Source organism: Castanea sativa, chromosome 8 (genome assembly GCF_040712315.1).
Source record: "Castanea sativa cultivar Marrone di Chiusa Pesio chromosome 8, ASM4071231v1".
NCBI classification, from domain to species: Eukaryota; Viridiplantae; Streptophyta; class Magnoliopsida; order Fagales; family Fagaceae; genus Castanea; species Castanea sativa.
In genome coordinates, this window is record NC_134020.1 from 40,963,746 (window position 1) to 40,989,570 (window position 25,825).

General features: G+C 39.7%; 2 protein-coding genes across 2 annotated transcripts; one reads left to right on the forward strand and one right to left on the reverse strand.

The window, feature by feature from the left end:
* Positions 1-295: 295 nt before the first annotated feature.
* On the reverse strand, positions 296-14,416 carry LOC142607335 (E3 ubiquitin-protein ligase KEG-like). Its single transcript, XM_075778783.1, has 16 exons — positions 13,619-14,416; positions 11,824-12,192; positions 11,521-11,748; positions 10,851-10,976; positions 10,408-10,744; positions 10,159-10,316; positions 8,007-8,164; positions 7,376-7,497; positions 5,995-6,129; positions 4,743-4,867; positions 4,401-4,505; positions 4,047-4,280; positions 2,772-3,108; positions 2,460-2,648; positions 2,060-2,365; positions 296-1,938 (listed from the first exon to the last, which is right to left on the reverse strand). Exons 1-16 carry the CDS (start codon positions 14,329-14,331, stop codon positions 700-702), a joined length of 4,881 nt encoding a protein of 1,626 aa, XP_075634898.1. The 5' UTR covers positions 14,332-14,416; the 3' UTR covers positions 296-699.
* Positions 14,417-21,814: 7,398 nt separating this feature from the next.
* Positions 21,815-24,046, forward strand: LOC142606333 (uncharacterized). Its single transcript, XM_075777700.1, has 2 exons — positions 21,815-22,192; positions 24,023-24,046. Exons 1-2 carry the CDS (start codon positions 21,815-21,817, stop codon positions 24,044-24,046), a joined length of 402 nt encoding a protein of 133 aa, XP_075633815.1.
* The last annotated feature ends 1,779 nt before the right edge of the window (positions 24,047-25,825 follow it).

Genomic DNA, 25,825 nt, shown 5'->3' on the forward strand with positions numbered 1-25,825 from the left:
GTTATTCTTAAAATTTTATCAGTCCCACCTCAAACCCAGTATATAAGCAGCACGAGATACAATTTCTTCTTCATAACTATTCTAGGCTTCTAGTTTTAGCCATCTTCTGAATTTCAAACTGAGATTTGCTAACCATGAAAATATATAAAGAGATATGAAGACAGCAATTTGCTTACCATGAAAATATATACAGAGATACGACGACAGAAATTTTTTCCCCACCGGGGATTGATAGGTTCTCTCCGCAGGGAGACCGTGCCACTGAACTGCAAAAAGCTAAACACAACAAATGAGCGCACCCTAACATACTCATCATCTATATAGAATTTTCTGAAATGAGAGTTGTATATTTACATAACTAATTCACTACGTATTGTGCCTTTTTTTTTTCAAATACAAATAACATTGATCGCCTACAAGCATGGTAATCTACAGAACCTAATTTACGACAATAATGTATTCAGCCCACCATACAGGAACCACCCTGCTGTATACGCTCAAGGTCATCTATCATGTAATTAAATCATACTGCAAATGCACTGGCCGCTATTTTTGTATGTATCATTTAGGCAGGATGAGCTTCTCTGCTAAAATGTTGTCATAACTTAAAATCCATCTTTGCACTGCTCTGTAAGCTTGATGAGGCCAAATCAGTATCTTCCATCTAAAACATCTTTTAATTTAGTACAACCAAAGGGTTTACATTCCCATTGTATCCCTACTGGAGCTGTTGTCAAGAACAATATCAGCTGGGTCTCCAATCCAGGGCCGGCCTTCTCTCCATTTAAACTGAATTCTTAGCTTCCCATTAGCATCCACTCCAACTACCTCGCCCTTACTAGCATGTGTCTCCATTCCCCAACCCCATCTTGGGGTTACTAATCCTTCTCTAAATTTGACAGTGTCACCCACTTTAAATGCTCTCACCTTCTCTACCTCCCATTCCTTGCATATCCAAGGGCGCTCCATAAAGCAAAATGAGACCCACAGCTCTCCTTCCTCCAAGCGGAAAACCACCCCGACACTCTTGTGAGTCACTTCTCCCCAGTGGTAAACTGGTGTTGCCACAGATGATTTGACCCTTATCCAATCTCCAATTTTTAATACCTCTTCCTCCACCAGTTCCACTTCTGATGGGTCAAGCATCCATGCCTTTGAGCCAGCAGGAGTGTGAGTTCTTAGTTTTCCATCTGCATCAACTGCTATTATGCTAACGATGCTGGCATGTGTATGACCTGACCACCCAAATCGTGGATTTTTTCCATTGGTCTTCACTCTCACCCGTTGCCCAGTTTTAATCCTATCCACTCTTTCTAGCTTGGCAGTCTGCCCTGCCCATAATTCTGATTCCCCACAGAACCCAACAAGGACAGTGCCATCCCATACATCTTTTTTATACCCTAGTCCTTGTACAACACCAATGCTTCCAGGTTGCAGAGATTTCCATTTACTAGCATCATTTTTAAGTTTTACCCATTCTCCAACCTCAAACATCTCCTCTACCTCAAAATCTGCAGGATCTCCTCTCCACAAACCTGACAAATTGAAGAATGAAACTCTTATTTCTCCATCAGCATTTACAGCAGTTACGACACCTCTTGAATTGGGGCAAGCTTCTCTCCACCCCCATCTTGGTTCTTTCAATCCAGTACGGAACCTAACGTGCTGCCCAATTTTAAAGGGTGAAACCTTTTCAACTTCAGTGCAGTGAGCAATGAACCTACCCGTTCGAAAACAAGAAACCAGCTCTAAATAAGAGTAATCCTGTATGTTGTGCACTACTGCTACACTGTCTCTCCCAACACTATTCCATTCATAATTTGGTCGTGTTCCCATACATTGCTTCAACCGAACCCAGTCACCAACTGCCAATCCTGATAACCTTTCTGCATCGCTTGGTGAAACTTTCCACAAGCTCACTCTGCCAGCCACTCTTACCTAGAAAGATATTCCAAACCAATACCAAGAATTTAAGAGTCAGAAACTCAATACCAGCAAATTCTACACCAAAAATTAATAATAACAACAATAAAATTATAAGAACAATAAGCATACTCACATTAAGGGTCCCATCCATGTCAATCCTTGCAATTTTCCCTGAGGTAGATGGCGTTTCATTTGACCATCCAAGTAATGGCTCTGTGATAGATGGCATCACTCGAATCTCTTGATCCACTTCAAAAGGTGACACCTTCTCCATGTCTGTCACAGAGCATGAGAAAATCTTGCTTCTGAAACAAAATGCAATTCCCATATCACCATCCTCCTCCAAGCTACGAATTATTCCTATACTTGTCCTGTTGACATCTTCCCACCCATATTTTGGAGAAGGTACTGAAGCTTTGACTCTAACCCAATCACCAACCTGCTCATTTTGGAACAGGGAAAAAAAATCACTCACCACAGAAATTTCCGTGAGAGTTTGAGTGTACAAGTTGGGGCTAAGTAATGGATATTACCTTGAAATCCTCCACCTTTTCCATGTCTGATGGATCAGCTTTCCATGGTATGTGCCGATTTGGTGTTTCAATTATCAGGAGACCATTACTCTCTATGTCGCTTATTTTTCCAACACTATGATGTGTCTCACCATCCCAAGGAAATCTGGGCTCCGCAACAGATCTCTTTACACATACTTGATCGCCAATCTGTATTAGTACAAAACATATTAATTCTAAGAATAGCAAGGTTTTTCCCCGTGCATGCAGCCAGGGTGGTGGAGGAGGTGTAAAAATCAACTTCAATATAAAGAAAAATAATAATTTCCTCACCCTAAATGGGCTGAACGACTCCACTTCCTCTGGTTCACAAAGCCATGGGCTTGCTAAGTAGCTAAATTCTATCAGAAGACTACTATCAGGTCTAATACCATACACTACCCCAATACTGCCTGGGGTCACAGCTCCAAAACCATGCTTTGCGAAGGGAAGATTGTGACGAACACGAACCCAGTCACCAACCTTGAACTCTTCAACCCTTTCAAAATCTGCTGGATCAGCTTGCCATCCCCTAGATGCACCAGTAAATCCAATACGTATAATTCCATCATCATCATCAACACACAGGACAGTTCCAATGCTGTCAGATGATTGTCCGCGCAACTCATACCTGACAACATGAAAGTATATTCTTTAAACTTTGTAATAGTTAAAAGTGCACATGATGTCAGACATTATTCTACTACAATAAGGCTTTAAAGCTAAAAACATAGCTGATCTTTATAAGAGGTAAATGCACATATGGAATCCTGCCTCTGCCAGCTTCATGACTACAATGCTATCTCTTAGTAAAATCATTACTTAAGCATCACAGCTAGGATTCCTTGGCATCACTCCTTGGAAAGGGTTGCATCACATAATATGTAATAGCAATAGTAGCCGAACTCTTCTTAAACATAATATCAATAGAACTTAAGACACCTGATCCTAGTAGAACATGGACATTTTGAAAACCTAATAAAACTGGGACTCCTTGAGCTTATACCACTAAGCCCAAACTAAATAACTAAACTCAAATAAAACCCAAAATAAGACCGAATGGACCACAGAACAGCCCATGTCCGGAAACCAGAAAAAATTCCCACAATACTTATATAAATAAATAAAACTAAAGAAATCTGACCAGAAACGAATTGATGCTCAAAGAAAAGACATGACAAATAAACACACACGATTTGCTAGAAATTCTATTCGAGCTCCCAAGAAACCTTGGCATCATCTGACATGTGTCAAATTAATACTTGGATATTAGAATTAGCTTTGGGATGCTTTTTATAATGTAATTTTTAATGGTTAAAGCCATGATCCTCCATTGCTCAATTTAAATGTTTAAGAAAGATAAAAGAGTAAAAATAATCCACATTAAATTATTGGGCAAGATGGTGGATGATGCCTTACTGTATTTGCAGCCTATAATTCCTATTAATAACAATTTTCTCATGACAAAAAATTATTTGCAAATTTCAACAATGACTGTACCAGGAAAGAATGACCAACCATGAAGCAACAAGCTTAAAATTTTATGCTAGTTAAAGTAATGCATCAAACCTTGGCTTTTCAATGTCAGCTTTGAGTCGCACAAGCTGTCCCCTTTCCAAAGAGAGAACTTTTATAACTTCATTTGCTAAGACATGAGCTAATCCGGTGCAAAATGATACATCAAGGCTGTCACTGTTTTGGACATACTGTACAAAGCCAACACTCCCATGCCTTGCACCTTGCCAACCATGTGCAGGGGTTTTCACGCTTCTTTTAAATTTCACCCATTCCCCCACTTGAAATCTAAAAATATAAACCAAAATACAAGATAAGTCCCTAAATTTAACATGCTCTAAGGAGCTTAACAATGATACTAGTATATCAAGCATCATCCATCAATTTTCAAATTAATACTGTACTCACATTGTTGGAGACAGATGAAGTCCCTTATTCATAAGTGCTTCCATAAGATCTTCAGAAATCCATTCTCGTGGTAGGGCTTCCAATAGATCATGCAATGTCTTACCACTGCAACCAATCAGAAACATAATAATTTAACAGTTATTTAGCACAACTCAACATTACATTTGGTAACAATGCTTCAACTATATACGATTTACTTGAAATTACATACATGCCAAGAATCTTGATAATCACTATTTGATTTTTTTTTTTCTTTTAATTTCATTTTTTGACTGGCAAGAATCTTGAGCATTGCCTTGAGAAGAAAACTGAATCAAACAACTCTAATTTGTTAATACTTGCCTGTGGTTCCTTACTTCAATAGCAGCACCTGGACACTGCAACATAACTACAATGCACTCAAGACATTCACGTATCAACTTCGCTGCATCAGCAGCTATATGAAAAGCATTGTCACCATCATCATCCTAATCATCGTTGCCAAAACAAAAAAAAATCAGTTCATCCATTTTTTAATTAAAGGAAAGAATTTATTTAAAAGTGCGACAAGGCATGGAATCTAGTACATGGGAAATGAACAAAGGATAATTCAAAAAGAAAAAACAAAGTGGAAGTTTATAAGCAAGCCATATGAAATGCATACTATAGAAGAAAAGAAATTCAAGCTCTCATGCAAGGATAAAAGTATACATTTGACATATAAGATTTTGCTGAAACCGCACAAGGTCTTTTATTTAAGATTTCATCATTTTTTTAAGAAAAAAAGGGAATCAAGTTTAGCTGAAACCATGAAATTTTGGAAATAAGATTCCCAAGATTTTATAAAAGCTATTGTTGTATAATTCAGCCTCTGCCAGGTAATCACAACTGGATCATAAGACAGTTTTGTTTAACATCCTTAAATGATTCTACATTGTGAAATAATTCAACTGAAGTGAATCACTAACATAATTAAAGCAAGAATTTTCTGTCACACACCAAATGGGACTCACTAGATGGTGAGTTCCCCTTTTTGTTTTTGCTTTTAATTTTTTCTTAGGCTGAAATGTTCAACACTGCTGGTTGATTCTTCTTTTATGCTATGTGAGTGATACTATATTTGCAAGGAACTAGCTTACTATAGCTGAGTACATTGACCTCAGCAGGACACTAGTAAGATTACCGTAACAGCTATTTTGAAAAAGAATGGCTGCAATTGCTATCTAGAGAGAGAGAGAGAGAGAGAGTTATGTTACATGCAACAAGCATAGTCATTCTTCACATTTATTACACAATTCTCATGAATTGTAAAGAGAATCAAGAATTAAATTTATTTTGTTAAAAATAAACCGCATTTATATTTTGCTATAATTAGTCCTATTTTATACATTTTCTAAGGCATATCCAATAAGAATGCAGGGGATGTGAGCATTTTGGACACATTTAGATATTCATCCAATGATTTGGTTAAACTCTGACTACATACACAGGGAATGCGAGCATCTTTACCATCTTTTATAGAAAAACATTACAAGCAACAAAGATTAAGTTTTTGCTAAATTGCATAAATAATGGAAACAAACTTATCATAACATTTAGAAATATGAGGACCAACCTGCAAATTACAATTTGCACCAGCTGACAAGAGTAATTTGACACATGGTTTGGCACCTTTTGCCAGTGCCAAATGAAGGGGTATTGTATTGTGCACGTTCCTGATGTTCACATCAACTCCAGCGTCCAGGATAATCTACACAAAAGCAAAGCAACCACTTTGAGAAAAGTTTACAAATTGAGTACCACAAAACACGTTAAACTGAAACTTTACAAGCAATTTGAAGAAAGAAGCCATGAGCTGCTTTCATTTTAATTTAAGTGTTAGGGCTATTTCTATAATTTTCAGCTTTCTAGCATGGGCTAGCTCCATTGGGTTTTTGGTGTTTGTTGAGGAGAGAAAGGGGGGTTGCGGGGGGGCGTTGTTAAGGTTCAACATTATTTATGTTATTCTAATAATTACCTAGTATGGACTATGAAGTCAAAGCTCATAGAGTTCAAGACTACAAGTCCAACATGGGTCAAGTATATTTATTTTTTCACTGGTTAGTTATACACTCACCTAGTGGGTCTTAAACCCACACGACTGGTGTCACTTTAGATTTATAGAATCAACTTTAGTTTTAATCCATTGGTCATATTATGGGTATCTTAAATTAGAGTTAGGTATTAGGTGTTTATTTATATGGATGTAATGAATTTAATTCCATGGACACATTTTGCTAAAATATCAGAAACTATGAAGCTTCAAATTCAGGGTTTTTTTTCCCCCCGCTGAGGTATAACGCGCAGTATAATGCCAAGGAAACCCTAGGTGTGATGCCTAGAATTATATTTTTCTTCTTGTCTCTCTAATTTCCAGCAGTTCATCCAGCCTTCAAGTGATAAAGCCCAACCTTAATTTATCACCAAAAGAATCCTGAAATCCTCAGAATAAAGTACTGACACAACCCATCTATTATTCACCTCAATCCCTCAAAACAAGTCTATTGTTATTCAAAAGTCACAATTAATAGCTATGAACCAGAATTTTTTTTTTTACTGTTTGGAGCTCCAAAAAACATACACATCTTATTATTCCATGATTAAACCTTAACCCAGCCTGTTTTACCTCAAAATTGTAACCCAAACAACCCCTAATTTCCCTCAAATTCCTATGCCAGGGAAAAGTCCAGCAACCAAAAGTTATGTTGCACTCTTTTCCTGCCAAACAGTTATTTGTCCAGTAAATTAAGCTTCCAACCAAACTTCAATAAGTTTTTGCATCATGTATCTTGGTTGCCTTATTTCAAGATTCACAAATGATCCCAGAAAGCTTCACTTAACTAAAAGAAATCCTATGCTATCTTTAAGGCAGAAATGTCCTTAAGTACATTTTTTAACTTACGCCACGACATATACTAAAACAAACATAGAGATGGTGAAGAAGCCCATCAAATCACCTTAACCAACTCAACATCATTGGCCATGGCAGCTGTATGCAAAGCTGTTCGATACTGTTGCGTGTCTTGGGCAGTTGGGTTTGCTCCAGCTGCAAGCAGTATCCTTACCAGCTCTCTGCCCTCTACACAGAATATTAACAATAGACACGTAAGTGATACAATATTAAATATACGAGTAAATGAAAATAACCCTCATCTCATACACAGCACATAGCAGTTGCTTAGTAGAAAGAAAATTGAAAAAAGCTTCATATAATATATTCATTCTGATGCTTAATTCAACTAAAGATCACAAGAAGTGGGGAAGACCATAAAAGAAATTTATCAGAAGTTTTCCCCAACTCTAAAAAGAAGGCAAGCTACAGCTTCCATTGCATATTAGATTAGCACACATACAACACATTACTTGTTCCATCAAGACTTATTACAATAAGCAAAAACAATGTAGAAGAGAGCTTATTTGAAGACAGCAAAGAAACCTCTATAAATAAAAAATAAATAAAAACATTTCAAGTAATTTGCAGAACTTAAGAGGAAAGAAGAAGGCTCCAAATAGAACTTGATAGAAGGCTCAACAACATAAGAATTTAAGAGTGTTCAAAAACAGCAAACCATGTCAAATCACTTTTACCTGTCTCGCGATCTTTCTTTAGAGCAGCTGCCAGACATAGTGCAGTCCCAGCTGGACTTGGAATGTCGATCGCTTCAGAAATCTCTCTGGGTGATGTGATTTCTGCCCACCTCTTAACTACAGCCACATTTAGAGTTGCTATACACAAGTGTAGAGGACTGGAAAAAAAAAAAAGGTAAATATCAAAATCTAATAGTAGGGAAGACCAACAAAATGAAAAAAAAAAAACATTATAATAAAAAATATCTATTCTATTAAAATACCTAGAGCTAGCATTGTTGTTGTTTTTTGATGGGTAATATAAACTTTAATTAAAGAAACAAATGTTAAAAAAAAAAGAGGAATCTAATAAGTATACAGGTATTTTACCAAAGATTCCTTACGGAAATCATCTAAAAAGATAATCAATAAAATCATTTAATATAGGCGGTGCACTCGGATCCAGTGACAATCAATAGAATAATGATCCTATGAGTTGAGATTTAAACCCCTGTACAGATGCTCCTTGATCTTCAAATGACCTCCTATTCATCTCCCTCCAAATATGTCGCATAAAGCAACCATGAAACACATTCCATACTTTATTTCTGAAAGTTTTTGGACTATGTTCCCAACCTTGAAGCAGATCTTTCACCATCTTAGGCATTACCCAATTCACTCCAAAGACTAGGAATATTAAGATCAATAATTCCATAGGACAATGAAGTGGCAAATCATCCACAGTTTCCTCACTGTTCTTACACATGACACACCAATTTGCCAGCACCATACCCCTCATCATTAAGTTGTCTACAGTAAGAACTTTCCCCAACTCACAGACCACAAAAAAATACCAGAACTTGTCAGGGATTTCAAAACCTCAAGATTTTCTACATCTAAAAATGTGAGTATTGCCTTTTCCATTAGATAAACATGAACAGAAAACCTCAACCCCCCCCTCCCCCCCTTTTTTTTAATAAGATTGAAGTTTTATTAGAAAAAGGGTTCTTGTACATAGTTTTTATTTTCTGTTTTCTTTTTGTTGGGAAAAGAGGATTACTTCATGTTCACAATGATGAACACAAAGAATCTAATACAAAGAATCAAACAAAAAACCTAAGAGCTCAAAAATGGAAGTACAATGTGCAAAACACCAAGCCCAAGCCCTCTTGAATAGGCTAATTATGCATTAAGATTTCAATTACTCTATGGATCACTCGGAGTCTTCAAATGTGAGAGAATTTCGTTCCTTCCACGCTAACCACATCAAACATGACATCTTCATATTTCAAATGTCTGACGAATGTTTTCCAAGTCGATTCCTCCAACCAAATAGAAGGTATATTATTGTTTAAGGCATCACCCATTGAACCTTAAACATCTGAAAGACTTCACTCCACAAAGCATACACAACATCACAATGGAGAAGTGGTCCACTGTTTCCCCACCGCTTGCTCAACCACTTTTTATCTATCAAGTTCAGTTTCAGCTCTGATTCTAACAAACCATTTAGATGAGAAAATTCTTGTGAATTTGGATGTATTAAATAAAGGAAAATTGGTATCTTCCAACATGGTAGGGAAATGAGATGATATGACAATTGATAGTTTTAGAAATTTTATCAATACTCTGGATTTTCTTGAACGCCATCAAGCACTGTATAAAGATGAAGTCCCCCACATCCCCCCCCCCCCCCCGGGCGCACGCTCCAAAAATAATCTTAACTGGGTAAAATTACAAATCAATCTTTATAAAGAACTGAATGATAAATCACAAATACCAATAAAATCACTACTTATAAAGCTATTAGCAACATGATGAAAAAGTGTACCTGATTCTATATTTATTAAAATTAAAAAATATATATATGTAATAAAATAAAGTGCAAAAGGAGATTCAAACCATGAACATGGGGACATCTTACAATGATAGGGAAAGGGGATACTCTTTGTTTTTCTTATAAAATTGACAATCAAGAAGAAATAGACATTATGTTCTAGATTTGCAGGTATTTTCCTATTCTACTAGCATTATAATAAAGGAAATTTTATGCATGCATAATCATTTAGAATCTTGACAAAGTGTTCCCTACTTAAGATAGCATATCGTACATCACCATTTTGTTATTATATCCGTAAAGGCATATAGCAAGTTTCAAAGCTTTGATTCTTACGTTAATCCTTTTGAATTCAGAGCACCCATTGATTTGCAGCCCCCATTTTCTAGTATTACAATAGCACAGTCTGTAAATTTTTTGGAGACGGCAATATGCAGTACAGTTTCACCATCATCATCCACTGCGTTGGGATCAGCTCCCGCCAATAGTAATTCCTGTGATTGTCATGGAACATTTGAGAAAATATAGAAGCAATATAAAAGGAGTAAGTACTCTTAAACCATCGCTGGCTAAGTGAAAACTTACACGCATACAATCCGGTTGCCCATAATATGCACAAACATGAGCAACAGATCGACCAAAGCCTTCCATTGACCTAGATATGGCATTAGCTGATTTTCTGATGAGAGCGCGTACACATTCTGAGGACCCAACTGCTAAAGCAAACACTATTGGAGGATTCCCATTTTCATCAGGGACATCCACATCCACATTTCCATACTCCAAAATAGCATCAACAATCTGAGGGCAACCCCGTCTACAAGCCAAGTGCAGAGCAGTTTGACCATCAGAATTATGTGCTTCCAGCAGAGAAATGATTGAACTACTATTATTCCCTGATGCAGACTTAGCAAGCAGATCCCTACATATGCAGAGAAGAAGACATCGGAGGTTCTGAACAATGACAATGATTCTTAAGTGCATACATATAGACTACAGTAAAGAAGTGTGTATCAAAATTGACTAACCTAACACCATCCAGATTCCCTTCAGATACAAGTTGATGCAGATGGTTGCTTTTAACGCTGGAAATGTCCAAAACAGATGTAGGGGACAGTTCCAACATATCTATTCCAGGACTATTAGCTGTTTCGCTGGATTCCACAAAAAGAAAAAACAATAAAAACAGGTTTCATATAACCAGAGTACACATTCTTTAGACTCAAGGTAAAACATAAACACACATGCTCACACCTAGAGTACAAAATTCATAAAATCCAGGCAAACAAAAGCCCACACACAATTTCCATCTTTGCAGCATATCTTCAGAAAACTTAAAGTGAGATAGTTATGTCAAAATAGACAAATAACATAACTTTCACATGAAGCCCTTGCATTTTGATCCTACGCCATTGATGTATCTTTCATGGTCCTATCTAGATTTGATGTTTTATACTCATTATGATTCATATAGTGTATTTAATGGACTCAATCACCAATGGTAGCACAAGACTGTTGGTACTTTCATGACATGGTACTCAATGGGTTCGTTGTTGCCCTGGCTTATGCTTCAGCAACTTCAACTACTCATTAGAATTTACCATCTTCTTTTCTTTCTTTCTTTTTATTATACAAAAAGAATTTCAATGGATAAACCTTGAAGCATCAATAACAATGCAGGATGGTGAGATCGCTTACTTATTCTGATTTGCAGGACAATGAGGTATTCGTTGCAGATGCCGAAGAAATATAGCAAGCATTGCATGAAATGTTGGTCTTTTTGATGCCTTGAACTGTAAGCACTCACCAATCATTTTCCACAAATCTCTAGGAATCCCTACACCTACAACACTTGAGTATTGTGGAGGTGGCCTGCCTTCCTTGACAACAGCACGATAAATTTCTTCAGAACTTAAACCATCCCACCTGCACATATCATGTTAGGTAAGTAAAGAGAATTCTTACATCAAATGAGTTACAGGAAATTATAACAACACATACGGAATGGAACCAGTGCACATCTCAACCAGGGCACAACCAAAACTCCAGGCATCTGATTCTGCAGATATATGACTCACATCATCCCTGAATAAGTGCAGTGACTTCTTTAAAGGCTCCCACACCTCTGGAGCTGTGTAATGTGGACTCAATAATGTACAATCAATACACCAATGCATTTTTGAGAACTCAACCTCTGGACCAGGTCGAGCTTTTCGGCAAGAAGGTTTCTTCAAAATTATTGGAAGCCCATAATCAGAAACCACTGCACGGCCACTTGCATCCAGAAGAAAATTGGATGGCTTTAGGTTCATGCAAACAACACCTGCTGCATGGAGTTCAGCCACACCACGTGCAATGTCTGCCCCATATCTGCATATAAGAAATTCAAAGAAAAACAATGATACCAAATAGTAACCAGTAATTTAAAGTAATCCTGGATAGATTGAAAGGATAAATAAATATCTGTAATTATGAGAAATGACTTTTGTAAATTTGAAGCAGGAATTCAATAAAATATTTTCCAAAAAATTATAAAATGGAAATGACAAAAAACAGTACAGTAATTTATAATTGTAAAAGATTCCAGAATAAAATAAAAGAAAAGGCAATAATTCACCGGCCAGCCATTAGCAAAAACTAGAAATTCAATGTAAAATTCACACAAAAGCATTATGTAAAATTTCTGTCATAACTGCACCCAACAAAACAAATCTCTCAAGAGCTTCATTAAACTTTTTCTGCTAAAACATATCCTCCTTCAATCTAATATATAAATTTTATACAAAGCAAAAGGTACCTTAAACAAATGGCGTCAAGTTTTAAAGTAACTATATTCGAATAAATCCGTGTTAATTCTATATTCTTCTATCTTCTCATTGGTAAAACTCTTCAGCACGCAAATTTACAAGATCAAGAACTGTCCGGAGTCAAACAGGTATTAATGCAAATTAAATTGTTCATGATAAAACTGCCAAGTTTTGAGTGAAGCATATTTCTTTTTATACAGGTTTTTCATCATATATAACCAATGTTGTTAAAACCAGGGTCCCAGACTAATACAAATTTCAAAAGCTAGAGCCATTTATCGGTCCTAAATTAAAAAAATTTAGAACCCCAACTATTGTAGTATTAACCTTGGAACTATCCATATCTCACTACACTAGGGCAAATGGAATTTCCTTGATGCCCCAAGAATTGGATCCAAGCATATCCCCACCCCTACTGTTTTGTTATTGATTAATGCAAGGGATTCATACTCCCTAAAAAGTGTTGTGTTCCTACTGAAAAAAGCTATTTGGGATGCTATCTATGGTAAAGGAATTCTAATAGATTTTATGCCAGTGCACTGTAACCTAGGAAGCACGGAAACTGATACAATTACAGGTGCGACCCAGTGATACAAGCAATTTCTGAAAAATTATCAAAGCTGAAATTTTTGTTCCAAACTGATAAATTATCGGTTGTTTCACAAACTTAAGCCGTTACGAAATGGTAATCCAACTGAAATTGCAATTAGAACACAACTAAAACTATCCTCGCTAAATTTTATCCAAGCAAGCATGTAAGGGAGAGCTTTGTAAATAACCTAATTCACAAGTAACTTTCAAGAATAGCTATGCATAAGCTACATACCAAAATTCAATATATATATATATATATATATATATATATATATATATATATATATTTTTTTTTTTTTTTTTTTTTTCAGATCAAATCCAAAGGTTTCAAACACATAAACTAAGCTCAACAAAACACAAAATAAGATCAAAACAACGAAACTGAGAGCAATTACTTGAGGATTTGCTGAAGAGTAAGGCGGCCACCGCTCCGTCGCATCTCCGATTGAACCGAACCGTAACATCTCTCCATAACAAGGCAGAGATGATCTTTCTCTCTCACCACTCCATGAAAGGCGCACACGTTCCTACACCACACCGAAGCCAATCGAAGCTTCTCGAGCTCACCTTCCACCCAATCACAGTCCGCCACGTCGCCAACCTCCACTCTCTTCACCACCACCTTATGCCTACACCGCTTGCTCACCTTCCTCAGCTCCCCTAACCACCTGTCCTCCCCAATCCCCTTCACCAACCTCATCTCGTGATCCGAACACAAACTCCTCACCACTCCCGTCCCTCCTCCTCCTCCTCCTCCTCCGCCACCGCCTCGGCACCTCGACGACGACGCCGCCGCCGCCGACACCGATTCCGAGTCCGATTCATCGCCGCTGTCGTCGTCGTCATCATCGGAAGATAGTATGGGGAGGAGGGAGTAGTTTTTGGGGAGAGAGAGGACGGAGTTACCGAGAGTGGAGAGGTGGCGGCACTTAGGGCAAGAGAGAGTGGGGCGCGGCGGCGCCGATGCGGCGAACATGTGGGAGAGGCAGTGCTTGCAGAAGCAATGGCCGCATTGGAGCAAGAGAGGCGCGTGCGAGTCGTCGTTGTACTGAGTCTGGCATATCGTGCAGCTCGGGATTCTCATTTTCGTCTTCGATTTCTTAGCCATTATGAATTTCGAATTTTGAATGATAGATAGATTAACCAGACTCCTTGAAAATTGTAGTGAAAATGAGGAGGAAGAAGGAGAAAGAAGAAGTGTAAAAAGGGAGACGGTAGAAGTGGACTTTTTCGGTTTATATACGGTTCGAAAAATCTACGCTTTCGGTAGGTGGGCTTGAACCGTGTGTCCGCCACGACAGCAAAATAAAGGAAAAATGGGACCCACTTTCTATTTTTGCCTTTTTTTTTTCTTCAGAAAGTAATGCAACTTGTTTCTATGGATAAAAAATCTACTTACAAAATTTTATTTAATATTATTATATATTTTGATAATTTAACTTTTAAATTACATTTTATTTATACTCTTAATATGCTTATTAATTTTTGTGTCAATAGAATATTATTTGTTATATAATCTAAGATTATATTTTATCAACAATTTTAAACTAAAAAATTTATAATTTAAATAGTTTATTGATAATATAGTTATTAATTTTTAAATTTTTAAAAATTTTATAAGTACGAAGGATATAAGAAGAAAATGTAATCAAATAGTAAATTTATCAAAATTCACCTCCAATAAAAATATATTAAGTAAGATTGTAGCTTAAAATTACAATTAATTTTATAACTAAATTTTATCCTTAAATAAATAATAATAATAATAATAATAATAATAACAATAATGGAAGATCGGAATATACTTACGAGTCACTGTAATGTAATAGGAGTACAAGCTTTGTAAGTTTGTATGTGTCTTCAAAATAAAATCTTAATAATAAATAAAAAAATTATGCCTCAAATAATATTAAATTATTATTATTATATATTGAGTTTTTTTTTTTTTTTTGGTAATAGAAACACGCAATATTATTTATTTATATATGATGACTCGTTTTCAAAGCGTGTAATAAGTCCACAATGTGATCGCCACAATTTTGAGTTTCTTACACATCTGGTGCCTGCAGGTCGTGGTCGACGAGGAAGAATAAGAATTGGTATTCAACCTGGGAAGGCATATATTATTGTACCTTTCATGACAATGTAGCAAGGACTGTGTGTATGACTCAGTCCATGGTAAAATAAAATAAATAAATAAATAAAAAACCCAGTCCATGGTCTCCTTTTCTATGTAAAATCTTTTTAGAGATATAATTAAAACAGTTTTTTGTCCAAAAAACAAGAGAAAGAGAGAGAGAGCAAATGACCAAGTATAAAATTAAATCTTTTCCTTACCCAAAAAAAAAAAAAAATCAATCAAGGGTGACTTACATTATACATACTAGCCTCATCACACACGCTTTTACGAGTGCAATGAGTTTTTTTTATAGTATCATAATTTTTTATTCATTCCAATTTGAAGTTTACATATTTTCTCATTAATTTTACGTATTTAAAACTACTAATACAATCGAAGTGTAGGAAAAAAAAAACTGTGTTTTTATTTTATATATATAATTTTTATTTTAAAATTTTAGTTTATAAGTAGATAAAACAATTTATAAATCAATAAGAGAGTAGTCATATTTTTTAAGCAACGTTTTAGTGTGAATTATAGTTGTATTTTTACATAATATTTTTTTAGTTTTGTCTCTACTTAAACATAGAGGTGTAGGGATATTTTTGAACAAAAAAAATGATGTTTTCAAACAGGATAAGCCCCTTAGATAGTAGTATAAATAAATGTTGAGGTCTAGCAAGAGGTGTGCAAAGACAATCAAGTCCTCCAACCTGAGGATGAGTTATATTTTTATTTTCATACAACCTGAGTTTTCAGGGAGTGTGCTAATCAACTGGGGCTAATCCTAATGGATGCAAAAGGGGTGTTCTTTACATAGACAAAAAAATAGGCAGGGCCCAATAGGCTGTATTTTAGATAGATGGGATGCTGGCTAATTTTTCATGCATTGAACAAATAGAAAGATGCAATGAGGGGGGAGAAACTGGAATCGGTAGTGTGAGGTTCCGAGGACCCAAGAACCCGAAGACCCGAAGAAGGGAAGGTCGACATGCAGTAGGTAAGATGGAGCAAAGGAATAAGGGAAGTTACCTGAAAATACCCGAAGATGATGTGGCATGGGCATTGCTGACATAAGGGTTACAAATATCCGAAGGTGGTAGGCTAATTTAGAGGGATGCATTAAATGCCCGGCAACAACCATTCTGGCCGCATTAATTGGAAGATACCAGTTCAATCCGTTGCATTAATGTGGATATGACCTGAACAGTGTTAAACGCAAAGTTAGAACTCTGCTCCATTACCGACAGACAGGTGTCAGAGGGAAAAACATAGTAGATTGTGAGGTGTAGGGCCATGATGAAAGGAGCAAATAGTATAAATAAGAGTCGGGACACTATAGAGAAGGGATTTTTGTTGTTGAACCCTCTCTACCAAATGTATTGTATGAGGACCTTAAGTGAATAAAGAAGCAGCAACGTTTTTAAGCTAGTTTTATGAGTTTTTGGTCCTTATAATTGGCGTCGTCTGTGGGAACAACAACAACGTAACACATTCCATTTAGAAGTGTATGGCGGAGGTGTATCTAGAAGGGGAGGAATCAGTAAGTTCACGAAGCAGGGACGTAGCTGTGAGTCTCCAGCGTGACAAGGGGAAGGGACATACTTCGGGGGTGGTGAAAGCATATGATGGCGGTCAGGGGGCTGAGCAACGATCGTTAACTGAAGGGCATATGTCTCGCGACGATGTATTGCGACAGATGCAATCTGAGATAGCGTACTTACGCAAGTGCGTGAATAGTAAGAAGCGAAGACGTAAGGGTAATGCTAGCTCTTCCAGTGATAGTTCGGAAGCAAACCCAGGAGGAATTCATCCCCCAATGTTTGAGCCTACTCGAAGTGTGACCCATGCCAGTGTGTCTTCGGGCGTTAGGGCAAAACAGCAGAAGGAGACGAGGATGCCTGATACTGATGGGATATATCGCGATGACGGGAGTGATGCAATGGGTAAAGCCCTGAGACAAATTGCCAAATCCCCTTTTGTGGCAAAGATAAACAGGGCAAAGCTACCTCGTAGGTTTTCTCAACCCATTTTTACTATGTATAACGGGAGGATTGACCCTGTAGAGCACGTTAGTCATTTTAGTCAGAAGATGACCGTTTATTCGAATAATGAGGCATTGATGTGTAGAGTTTTTCCCTCTAGTTTGGGGCCCGTGGCTATGAGGTGGTTTGATGCTTTGGCAGAAGGTTCCCTGAGGTCTTTTGAGGAATTGACTAGGGCATTTGGAGCAAGGTTCATAACTTGTACTAGGATTCCAAAACCTTTGGATGCTCTACTGTCTATGTCTATGAGGGAAGGTGAAACACTCAAAACCTATTCTGACCGATACTGGGAAACGTATAATGAGATTGATGGGGATGTGGAAAGTGTAGCCGTGAGAACTTTCAAGGTGGGTCTTCCCACGGAGCATGGGTTAAGGAAGTCTTTGACAATGAAGGCCGCGATAGACATGCGTCAGCTTATGGACCGGATAGATAAATATAAACGGGTAGAAGAGGATCAGATGCAAAGCAAAGGCAAGATGAAAGGGTATCTGGAGAGGAAGGATCTTCGGGTAGGGGGGTTTCAAGGTATTCGGCCCAGACGAGACTTTACAAGCCATCCGAGGACCGCCGAGTCTCCTCTAGTTAACTCATTATTTAAGGAACCCGTGCATCACATACTGGAGAAAATTCGGCATGAGCCATATTTTAGGCCACCAAACAAAATGAGTGGAGATGCATCCACGAGAAACCAAAACCTTCACTGCCATTACCATCAGGATAAGGGACACACCACGGAGAAGTGCAGGACACTGCGCGACCATTTGAATCAATTGATTAGGGCCGGGAAGATCAATCACTTACTGGCAACGCCGAATGGGAATCAAGAACAACTCGATACTCGGAAATATTGGGGTCAGGCCCCTCAACCACCTCTAGGCACTATTAACGTCATCTTGACCCAGCCGAGAGGAGACTATGGGAAACCTTCTCGGGTCATGACCGTTCAAAACAAGTGTGGGAATGAGGACGTGGAAGAAAATCATCAAACAAACAAAAGAATGAGATCCTCGGCGACGCCTATTTTGGGCTTTTCTGATAAGGATAAAGAGGGAACGTTTCAACCCCACGATGATGCCTTGGTCGTCACCGTTCGTATCGGGGGATATGATGTGAAACGAGTCTTGGTGGATGATGGAAGTGGTGCCGAGATTATGTATCCGGACCTATTCAATGGATTAAAGTTGAAAGAGGAGGACTTGGAAAAATACGACCATCCGTTGGTCGGTTTTGATGGAAACCAGGTGATCCCGCGAGGAATGATTAGGCTGCCCGTGCAGGTGGAGGGTTCCGAAGTACAGGTAAACTTCATAGTTGTTATGGCATATTCTCCGTACACGGCCATTTTGGCTAGACCATGGCTGCATGCAATGGAGGCAGTTTCATCTACTTTACATGTGATGGTGAAGTACCCTATACGAGGAAGCGTGGGAGTATTACATGGTAGTCAAATGGTAGCCAGGCAGTGTCTAACGTCTGCCACTATTCATACAGGCCGAGGTTCGTTGGAAGGTGAAGTTCTTGGGACATCATAGCAATTAAAAGAGGTTGCTCGGGAAGTCAGCCTAGGTGAGGGTGAAGGCTCTGCCGAGCAGCTAACCAAGGTAATTATTGGGGAAGATGAAGAGAAATATTTTCAAGTCGGGTCCAAGCTGCCGGTACAGGAAAGAGAAGAGTTGATTCAATTCTTGCGGGACAATATGGATGTTTTTGCATGGACGACTTATGACGTACCAGGAATTGATCCAGAAGTTATCTGCCACCATTTGAATATTAACCCCCATGCGACGCCTAGACAGCAGCCTCCTCGGCGAGCATCTCAAGAACACGCCGAGGCAGTTAAAGAGGAGGTTGGTAAGCTAAAGCAAGCTGGTGCGATCAAGGAGATCTTCTATCCTGAGTGGCTGGCCAATACTGTCGTGGTAAAAAAGAAGAATGGGAAATGGAGAGTCTGTGTTGACTTTACAGATCTGAATAAGGCATGTCCCAAGGATCCTTTCCCTATACCCCGAATTGATCAATTGGTGGATGCAACTGTGGGGCACCCCCGAATGAGCTTCTTGGATGCATTCCAAGGGTATCATCAAATCCCTTTGTCATTGAATGATCAGGAGAGGACGGCTTTTCGTGCCCCTAATGGTAACTACCATTACCGAGTGATGCCCTTTGGTCTAAAGAATGCAGGGTCTACTTATCAACGAATGGTGACCAGAATGTTTGATGCGCAGTTGGGGCGTAATATGGAAGCTTATATCGATGACATGGTCATTAAGAGTAAGAGGACAGAAGAACATTTGATAGATTTGCAGGAAACCTTCTCGGTGTTAAGAAAGTATAAGTTACGCTTGAATGCATCAAAGTGTTCCTTCGGCGTGGGATCGGGAAAGTTTTTAGGGTACATGATTACTCATCGGGGAATTGAAGTTAATCCTGATCAAATTAAAGCTGTCTTAGACTTGCATCCCCCTCAGAATCTGAAAGAAGTGCAGAAGTTAGCTGGTATGATTGCAGCCTTGAACAGGTTTATATCTCGGTCCGCAGATAGGTGCCGCCCATTTTATCGCCTTTTGCACAAGTGGAAAGATTTCCGGTGGACTAATGAATGCAACTTGGCCTTTGAGGACTTAAAAAAATACCTATCTAGACCACCGATATTATCAACGCCCGAGAAGGAAGAAGTGTTATATGCTTACCTAGCCGTCACAAATCACTCCGTAAGTCTCGTCTTAATACGGAATGATGATGGGGTTCAGAAACCGATATATTATGTCGGCAAGTCCTTACAGGAAGTAGAACAGCGATACCTACTTTTGGAAAAAGCACTTCTAGCTGTGGTGCATGCGACAAGGAAATTACCCCATTACTTCCAAGCTCACACCGTGGTAATACTCACACAATTGCCTTTGCAAGCTATCATGAGGAAGTCGGATTACACGGGTCGTGTAGCAAAGTGGGGAACCAAACTGGGAGCTTATGACATCAAGTATATGCCTCGGACAGCTATCAAAGGGCAAATCCTTGCCGACTTCGTGGCCGAGTTCACGGAAGGTCAGATTAACCACGAAGGTACCATGATGACAGTAATGTCCATTGGGCTGGAAAATGTCACTCCATGGGAAGTCTACACGGATGGGGCGTCAAATCGAAAGGGAGCCGGGGTTGGAGTTGTGTTAATATCTCCCGAGAAACTAGTTATTGAAAAGTCATTAAGGTTGGGATTCCCAGCCACTAATAATGAGGCCGAGTACGAGGCTCTCCTGGTGGGCTCCCAAATGGTTAAACACTTGGGAGGAAAAGTAGTGAGGTTGTATTGTGATTCCCGATTAGTAGTAGGGCAAGTTAATGGGGAATTTGAAGCAAAAGATGAGCGAATGAAAAGCTATCTCAAGCGAGTTCAAGGGGTGTTGGGTTTGTTTGAAAGTTTCAAGGTACAACAAGTCCCAAGGGGACATAACTCTCATGCTGACTCATTAGCAATGTTGGCCACTTCACTGGGTTCGGAGTTACCACGTATGGTCATGGTGGAGAATTTACTGACTTCTAGCTTGACCAACGTTTCGGCAGTACGGGTTCACAGCGTTCATGTTGGTCCAAGTTGGATGGACCCAATTGTAACTTTCTTGCAGCACGGAATACTACTTGAAGATAGAACAGTTGCCGAGAAGGTACGAAGAAGCGCTCCCCGTTATTGGCTATCAGAGGAGAAAAAACTCTATAGACGTTCCTACACAAGGCCGTACCTGCTCTGCGTACATCCTGAAGCCGTGGAACCTCTGCTGGAGGAGTTGCATGAAGGTGTGTGTGGGAGTCATACTGGAGGAAGATCACTAGCTCATAGAGCCATGACCCAAGGGTATTGGTGGCCAAGCATGCAGAGAACCTCTCAAGATTATGCCAAGAAATGTGATCAATGTCAAAGGTTTGCGCCTAGCATACATCAACCAGGAGGTAACTTAAACCCGTTATCCAGCCCATGGCCCTTTGCTAAGTGGGGTTTAGATATCGTCGGACCTTTTCCTCGGGCACCAGGTAATAGGAGATGGCTCATTGTCGGCACAGATTATTTTACGAAGTGGGTGGAGGCCGAGCCATTAGCCAATATGAGGGATGTGGATGCGAGGAAGTTCATCTGGAAAAATATCATAACTCGCTTCGGAGTCCCTCATACTTTGATTTCTGATAATGGGCTCCAATTTGATAGCAAGGCTTTTCGACGGTACTGCGCAGAAATGGGAATAAGAAATGGATATTCAACACCGTCCTATCCTCAAGGAAATGGTCAGGCCGAAGCAACAAATAAAGTCATCTTGGCAGGTTTGAAGAAACGATTGGACGATGCCAAAGGAGGCTGGGTAGACGAATTGCCTCATGTGCTATGGGCTTATCGCACTACACCCCGAAGATCGACAGGCGAGACTCCCTTTTCAATGACGTATGGAATGGAAGCTGTAATACCATTAGAGTCAGGCTTTCCCACTCTGAGGTCCGACCAGTATAACGAAGTGAGCAATCATGAGAAGATATATGATTGTTTGAATACTATTGAGGAAAGGAGAGAAGTGGCCAGTGTGAAAATGGGCAGTTATCAGCAAAAGCTCAAGCGGGCGTACGACAAGGGAGTTAGATCCAAACCCTTGGTACCAGGTGATTTGGTGCTAAGAAAAGTAGTGGGGGTAGTAAGAAATCCGGCTTGGGGAAAGTTGGGTCCTAATTGGGAGGGGCCATATAGAATTACCTCAGTAGCAGGTATAGGGGCTTACCGTTTGGAAGATCTGGATGGAGGGGTGGTTCCTCGCCCTTGGAATGTAAATAACTTACGACGTTATTATTATTAAGAAAAGAGTTTCCTTTTGTGCTAAAGATGTGTGTGCATGGTTCCCATTTGTATCAATTCTGCATCAACAAAAGTATAAGTGTTAAACTGACCTTAGTGCTTGTTCGGCTCCTCGGGCCACAAGTCTAAGAGAAATTAATCACTTGCAAAAAGCATAAGTGTTAAACTGACCTTAGTGCTTGTTCGGCTCCTCGGGCCACAAGTCTAAGAGAAATTAATCACTTGCAAAAATACAAGTGTTAAACTGACCTTAGTGCTTGTTCGGCTCCTCGGGCCACAAGTCTAAGAGAAATTAATCACTTGCAAAAAGCATAAGTGTTAAACTGACCTTAGTGCTTGTTCGGCTCCTCGGGCCACAAGTCTAAGAGAAATTAATCACTTACAAAAAGCATAAGTGTTAAACTGACCTTAGTGCTTGTTCGGCTCCTCGGGCCACAAGTCTAAGAGAAATTAATCACTTGCAAAAAGCATAAGTGTTAAACTGACCTTAGTGCTTGTTCGGCTCCTCGGGCCACAAGTCTAAGAGAAATTAATCACTTGCAAAAAGTATAAGTGTTAAACTGACCTTAGTGCTTGTTCGGCTCCTCGGGCCACAAGTCTAAGAGAAATTAATCACTTGTAAAAAGCATAAGTGTTAAACTGACCTTAGTGCTTGTTCGGTTCCTCGGGCCACAAGTCTAAGAGAAATTAATCACTTGCAAAAAGTATAAGTGTTAAACTGACCTTAGTGCTTGTTCGGCTCCTCGGGCCACAAGTCTAAGAGAAATTAATCACTTGCAAAAAACATAAGTGTTAAACTGACCTTAGTGCTTGTTCGGCTCCTCGGGCCACAAGTCTAAGATAAATTAATCACTTGCAAAAAACCTAAGTGTTAAACTGACCTTAGTGCTTGTTCGGCTCCTCGGGCCACAAGTCTAAGAGAAATTAATCACTTGCAAAAAACCTAAGTGTTAAACTGACCTTAGTGCTTGTTCGGCTCCTCGGGCCACAAGTCTAAGAGAAATTAATCACTTGCAAAAAGCATAAGTGTTAAACTGACCTTAGTGCTTGTTCGGTTCCTCGGGCCACAAGTCTAAGAGAAATTAATCACTTGCAAAAAGCATAAGTGTTAAACTGACCTTAGTGCTTGTTCGGCTCCTCGGGCCACAAGTCTAAGAGAAATTAATCACTTGCAAAAAACATAAGTGTTAAACTGACCTTAGTGCTTGTTCGGCTCCTCGGGCCACAAGTCTAAGAGAAATTAATCACTTGCAAAAAACCTAAGTGTTAAACTGACCTTAGTGCTTGTTCGGCTCCTCGGGCCATAAGTCTAAGATAAATTAATCACTTACAAAAAACCTAAGTGTTAAACTGACCTTAGTGCATGTTCGGCTCCTCGGGCCACAAGTCTAAGAGAAATTAATCACTTGCAAAACACAAGTGTTAAGCTGTCCTTAGCTCTTGTTCGACTTCTCGGACCACCAGTCTAAAAAATTAAGCGCTTGCGAAAACATAAGTGCTAAACTGACTCTCGTTCTTTTTTGGTTCCTCGGACCATAACACAGGAATTATAAATCCAACAAGATCACGGCTAAAGAATCTCAAACATCTAAAGCAGTAGCATAAATAAATCATTAAGTCTCGTTGCTCGTTATCATATTGGATTTCATGCCTTCTCGCTCAAACGTCAAAAGGTTGAGTAATGAAGTTATGGAACTTAGGTTAAGCTTTTCGCGTTTCTTAAAATCACAAGTATAACGAACAAATTAAAGTAATATTATGATTTTTTTTAGTAAGCTTCTGAATGCGTATAAAGTGACAGGTGGATGGTAGCGCATTGAAATAAGACTTGTGTATGAAACAAAAGAGAAGGACTAAATATTAATTTCTTAACAAATACCCGTTACAAAATTGGGGCAATCATGTAGCCCCTTACATCCGTTAAAAAAAAAAAGTAAGGAAACAACAAAAAGAAGATGATAGAATGACTAGGCAACAGGCTGCTTGTCCTTCCTTTTCTCTGGTTCTTTATCTTTTTTCTTCTTTTTTGGCTCTTCAGCCACATCACCCTCAACTACCCCTTCCACGGACTGAGCTGGGGGAGAAGGGCCTTTGGAGGCTGCTGCATCAGAAGGATCAGGAACAGGAACAGGCTCAGCTGGTTCACTTGGTGGCATGGGGGGATCAGGGGCAAGCCGTAATGCTGTAGGATAGTAAACACTATCTGGAGCTCGAAGTTCAGCATCGGCAGCTACCCCAGCAGCGTCCAAGGCATGACCCCATACCTCCAAGCAAAACGCCCTAGCAACACCTTTGAGTTGGGCGGCCAAGCTATCCGAAGCCTTTTTCATTCCTGCATCGTATGCTGCTTGTTCCGCTACGGCCTGTTCCTGCTCCTTGGCGGCCAGTTTCTCTTGCGTTTGCTTAAGCTCAACGACAGTAAGAGCGAGTCTACTTTGAGCTTGTTTTTGAGCCTCAAGAGCAAGGTTTGCTTGTGTCTCGTAGCTTTTCAGGGCCGACTCAGCATTCTTGTGAGCTTTTTCTACCTCGGACAGGTGAGTGAGGGTCTCTTTCAAGTTCAGCTCAGCTTCTTTTTGTGCCCTCACTGCCGCCTCGGCATTCTGATCAGCTTTTCGGGCAAGATCCAGTGAGTGATCTACCCATTCTTCAGCCATAAATGAAGCTTGGACCGCCTATGATGTATTCGAGTAAAAAAAAAAAAAGAGTTAGTCATAATAAAGAGTTAAACTCATGTATAAACTGTGCAAAGGCTTAAAAAAATACCTTGGCTAAGTCCTGCTTCAAAGACAAGAAAACCTCCCTCTTACGGAAGGATCGTAATTCTGCCATATCCTCTGGAAGGCATAGAGCATTCTCTAGACACTCGGCCACCAGGCTCGAGCTTCCCTTCTTCGGGTCCCTCAGGTTCGCGTCATCCATAACAGGGCTGCCCGAACTGAGAGTGAAGTTGGGTCGCCAGGCTGACGCCTTCTTTGTAGGCTCACTACTGGGGTCCTTAGACGAACCAGTAGGAGCAACTTTCTTGGAAAGGGCTTTCGCAGCCCTGGTATCTTTAACGGAAGGGTCGAGATTCTCCCCTTCTTCGATTTCTATCACATGCTTGCTACTTTGGCCCCTTTTCCGTTTCTTATTCCTCGCCTCCGAGGAAGGTGCACGGGTAGTAGCTGGAGTGATCGGACGAGGTGGGACCGGAACCGCCGGTGAAGAGTCGCCTGCGTGCGCCTGCAGCAAGGCCAACAAGTCGGGCTCCTTCTCTTGAAAACCCATTTCGCTGGTTGACGGATTGGAGCTGGAAGGAGCGTCTGGACGGTAGAACACCTCAAAATCCTTCTCGGTCACCTCGGGAGGATTTGGCTCGGGCGTATCAACTCTTTCCTCAGCTACAAGATTAGTAGCCTGGTCCAAGGGGGGATAAAGTAACTGGGCCGCAAGAGGAGCTGGAAGCTGTGCGTCTTGAGTTCCTGCAGGAGGAGGTGCGAGCAGTAGGAATCCAGGGGCCGCAACGTCAATCCGAGCTAAGCGTAGATCTCTTGCTCTGATTACGTTCTTCGGGCTTTGGAAACGTTTAGTGGATGGTGTGTACCCGAGGATAATGTGGGCTGCT

Bases quoted from the DNA above. Each gene is read 5' to 3' on its own strand.
- LOC142607335 (XM_075778783.1), bottom strand. From the start codon at position 14,331: ATGGCTAAGAAATCGAAGACGAAAATGAGAATCCCGAGCTGCACGATA. The intron at 4,868-5,994 runs GTTGGTCCTCAT...AACGATGATTAG, and splicing joins GTGCAAATTGTAATTTGCAG to GATGATGATGGTGACAATGC. The intron at 2,366-2,459 runs GTAATATCCATT...CAAAATGAGCAG, and splicing joins AAAAGGTGGAGGATTTCAAG to GTTGGTGATTGGGTTAGAGT.
- LOC142606333 (XM_075777700.1), top strand. From the start codon at position 21,815: ATGACGTATGGAATGGAAGCTGTAATACCATTAGAGTCAGGCTTTCCC. The intron at 22,193-24,022 runs GTAAATAACTTA...ATAAAGTGACAG, and splicing joins TGGTTCCTCGCCCTTGGAAT to GTGGATGGTAGCGCATTGAA.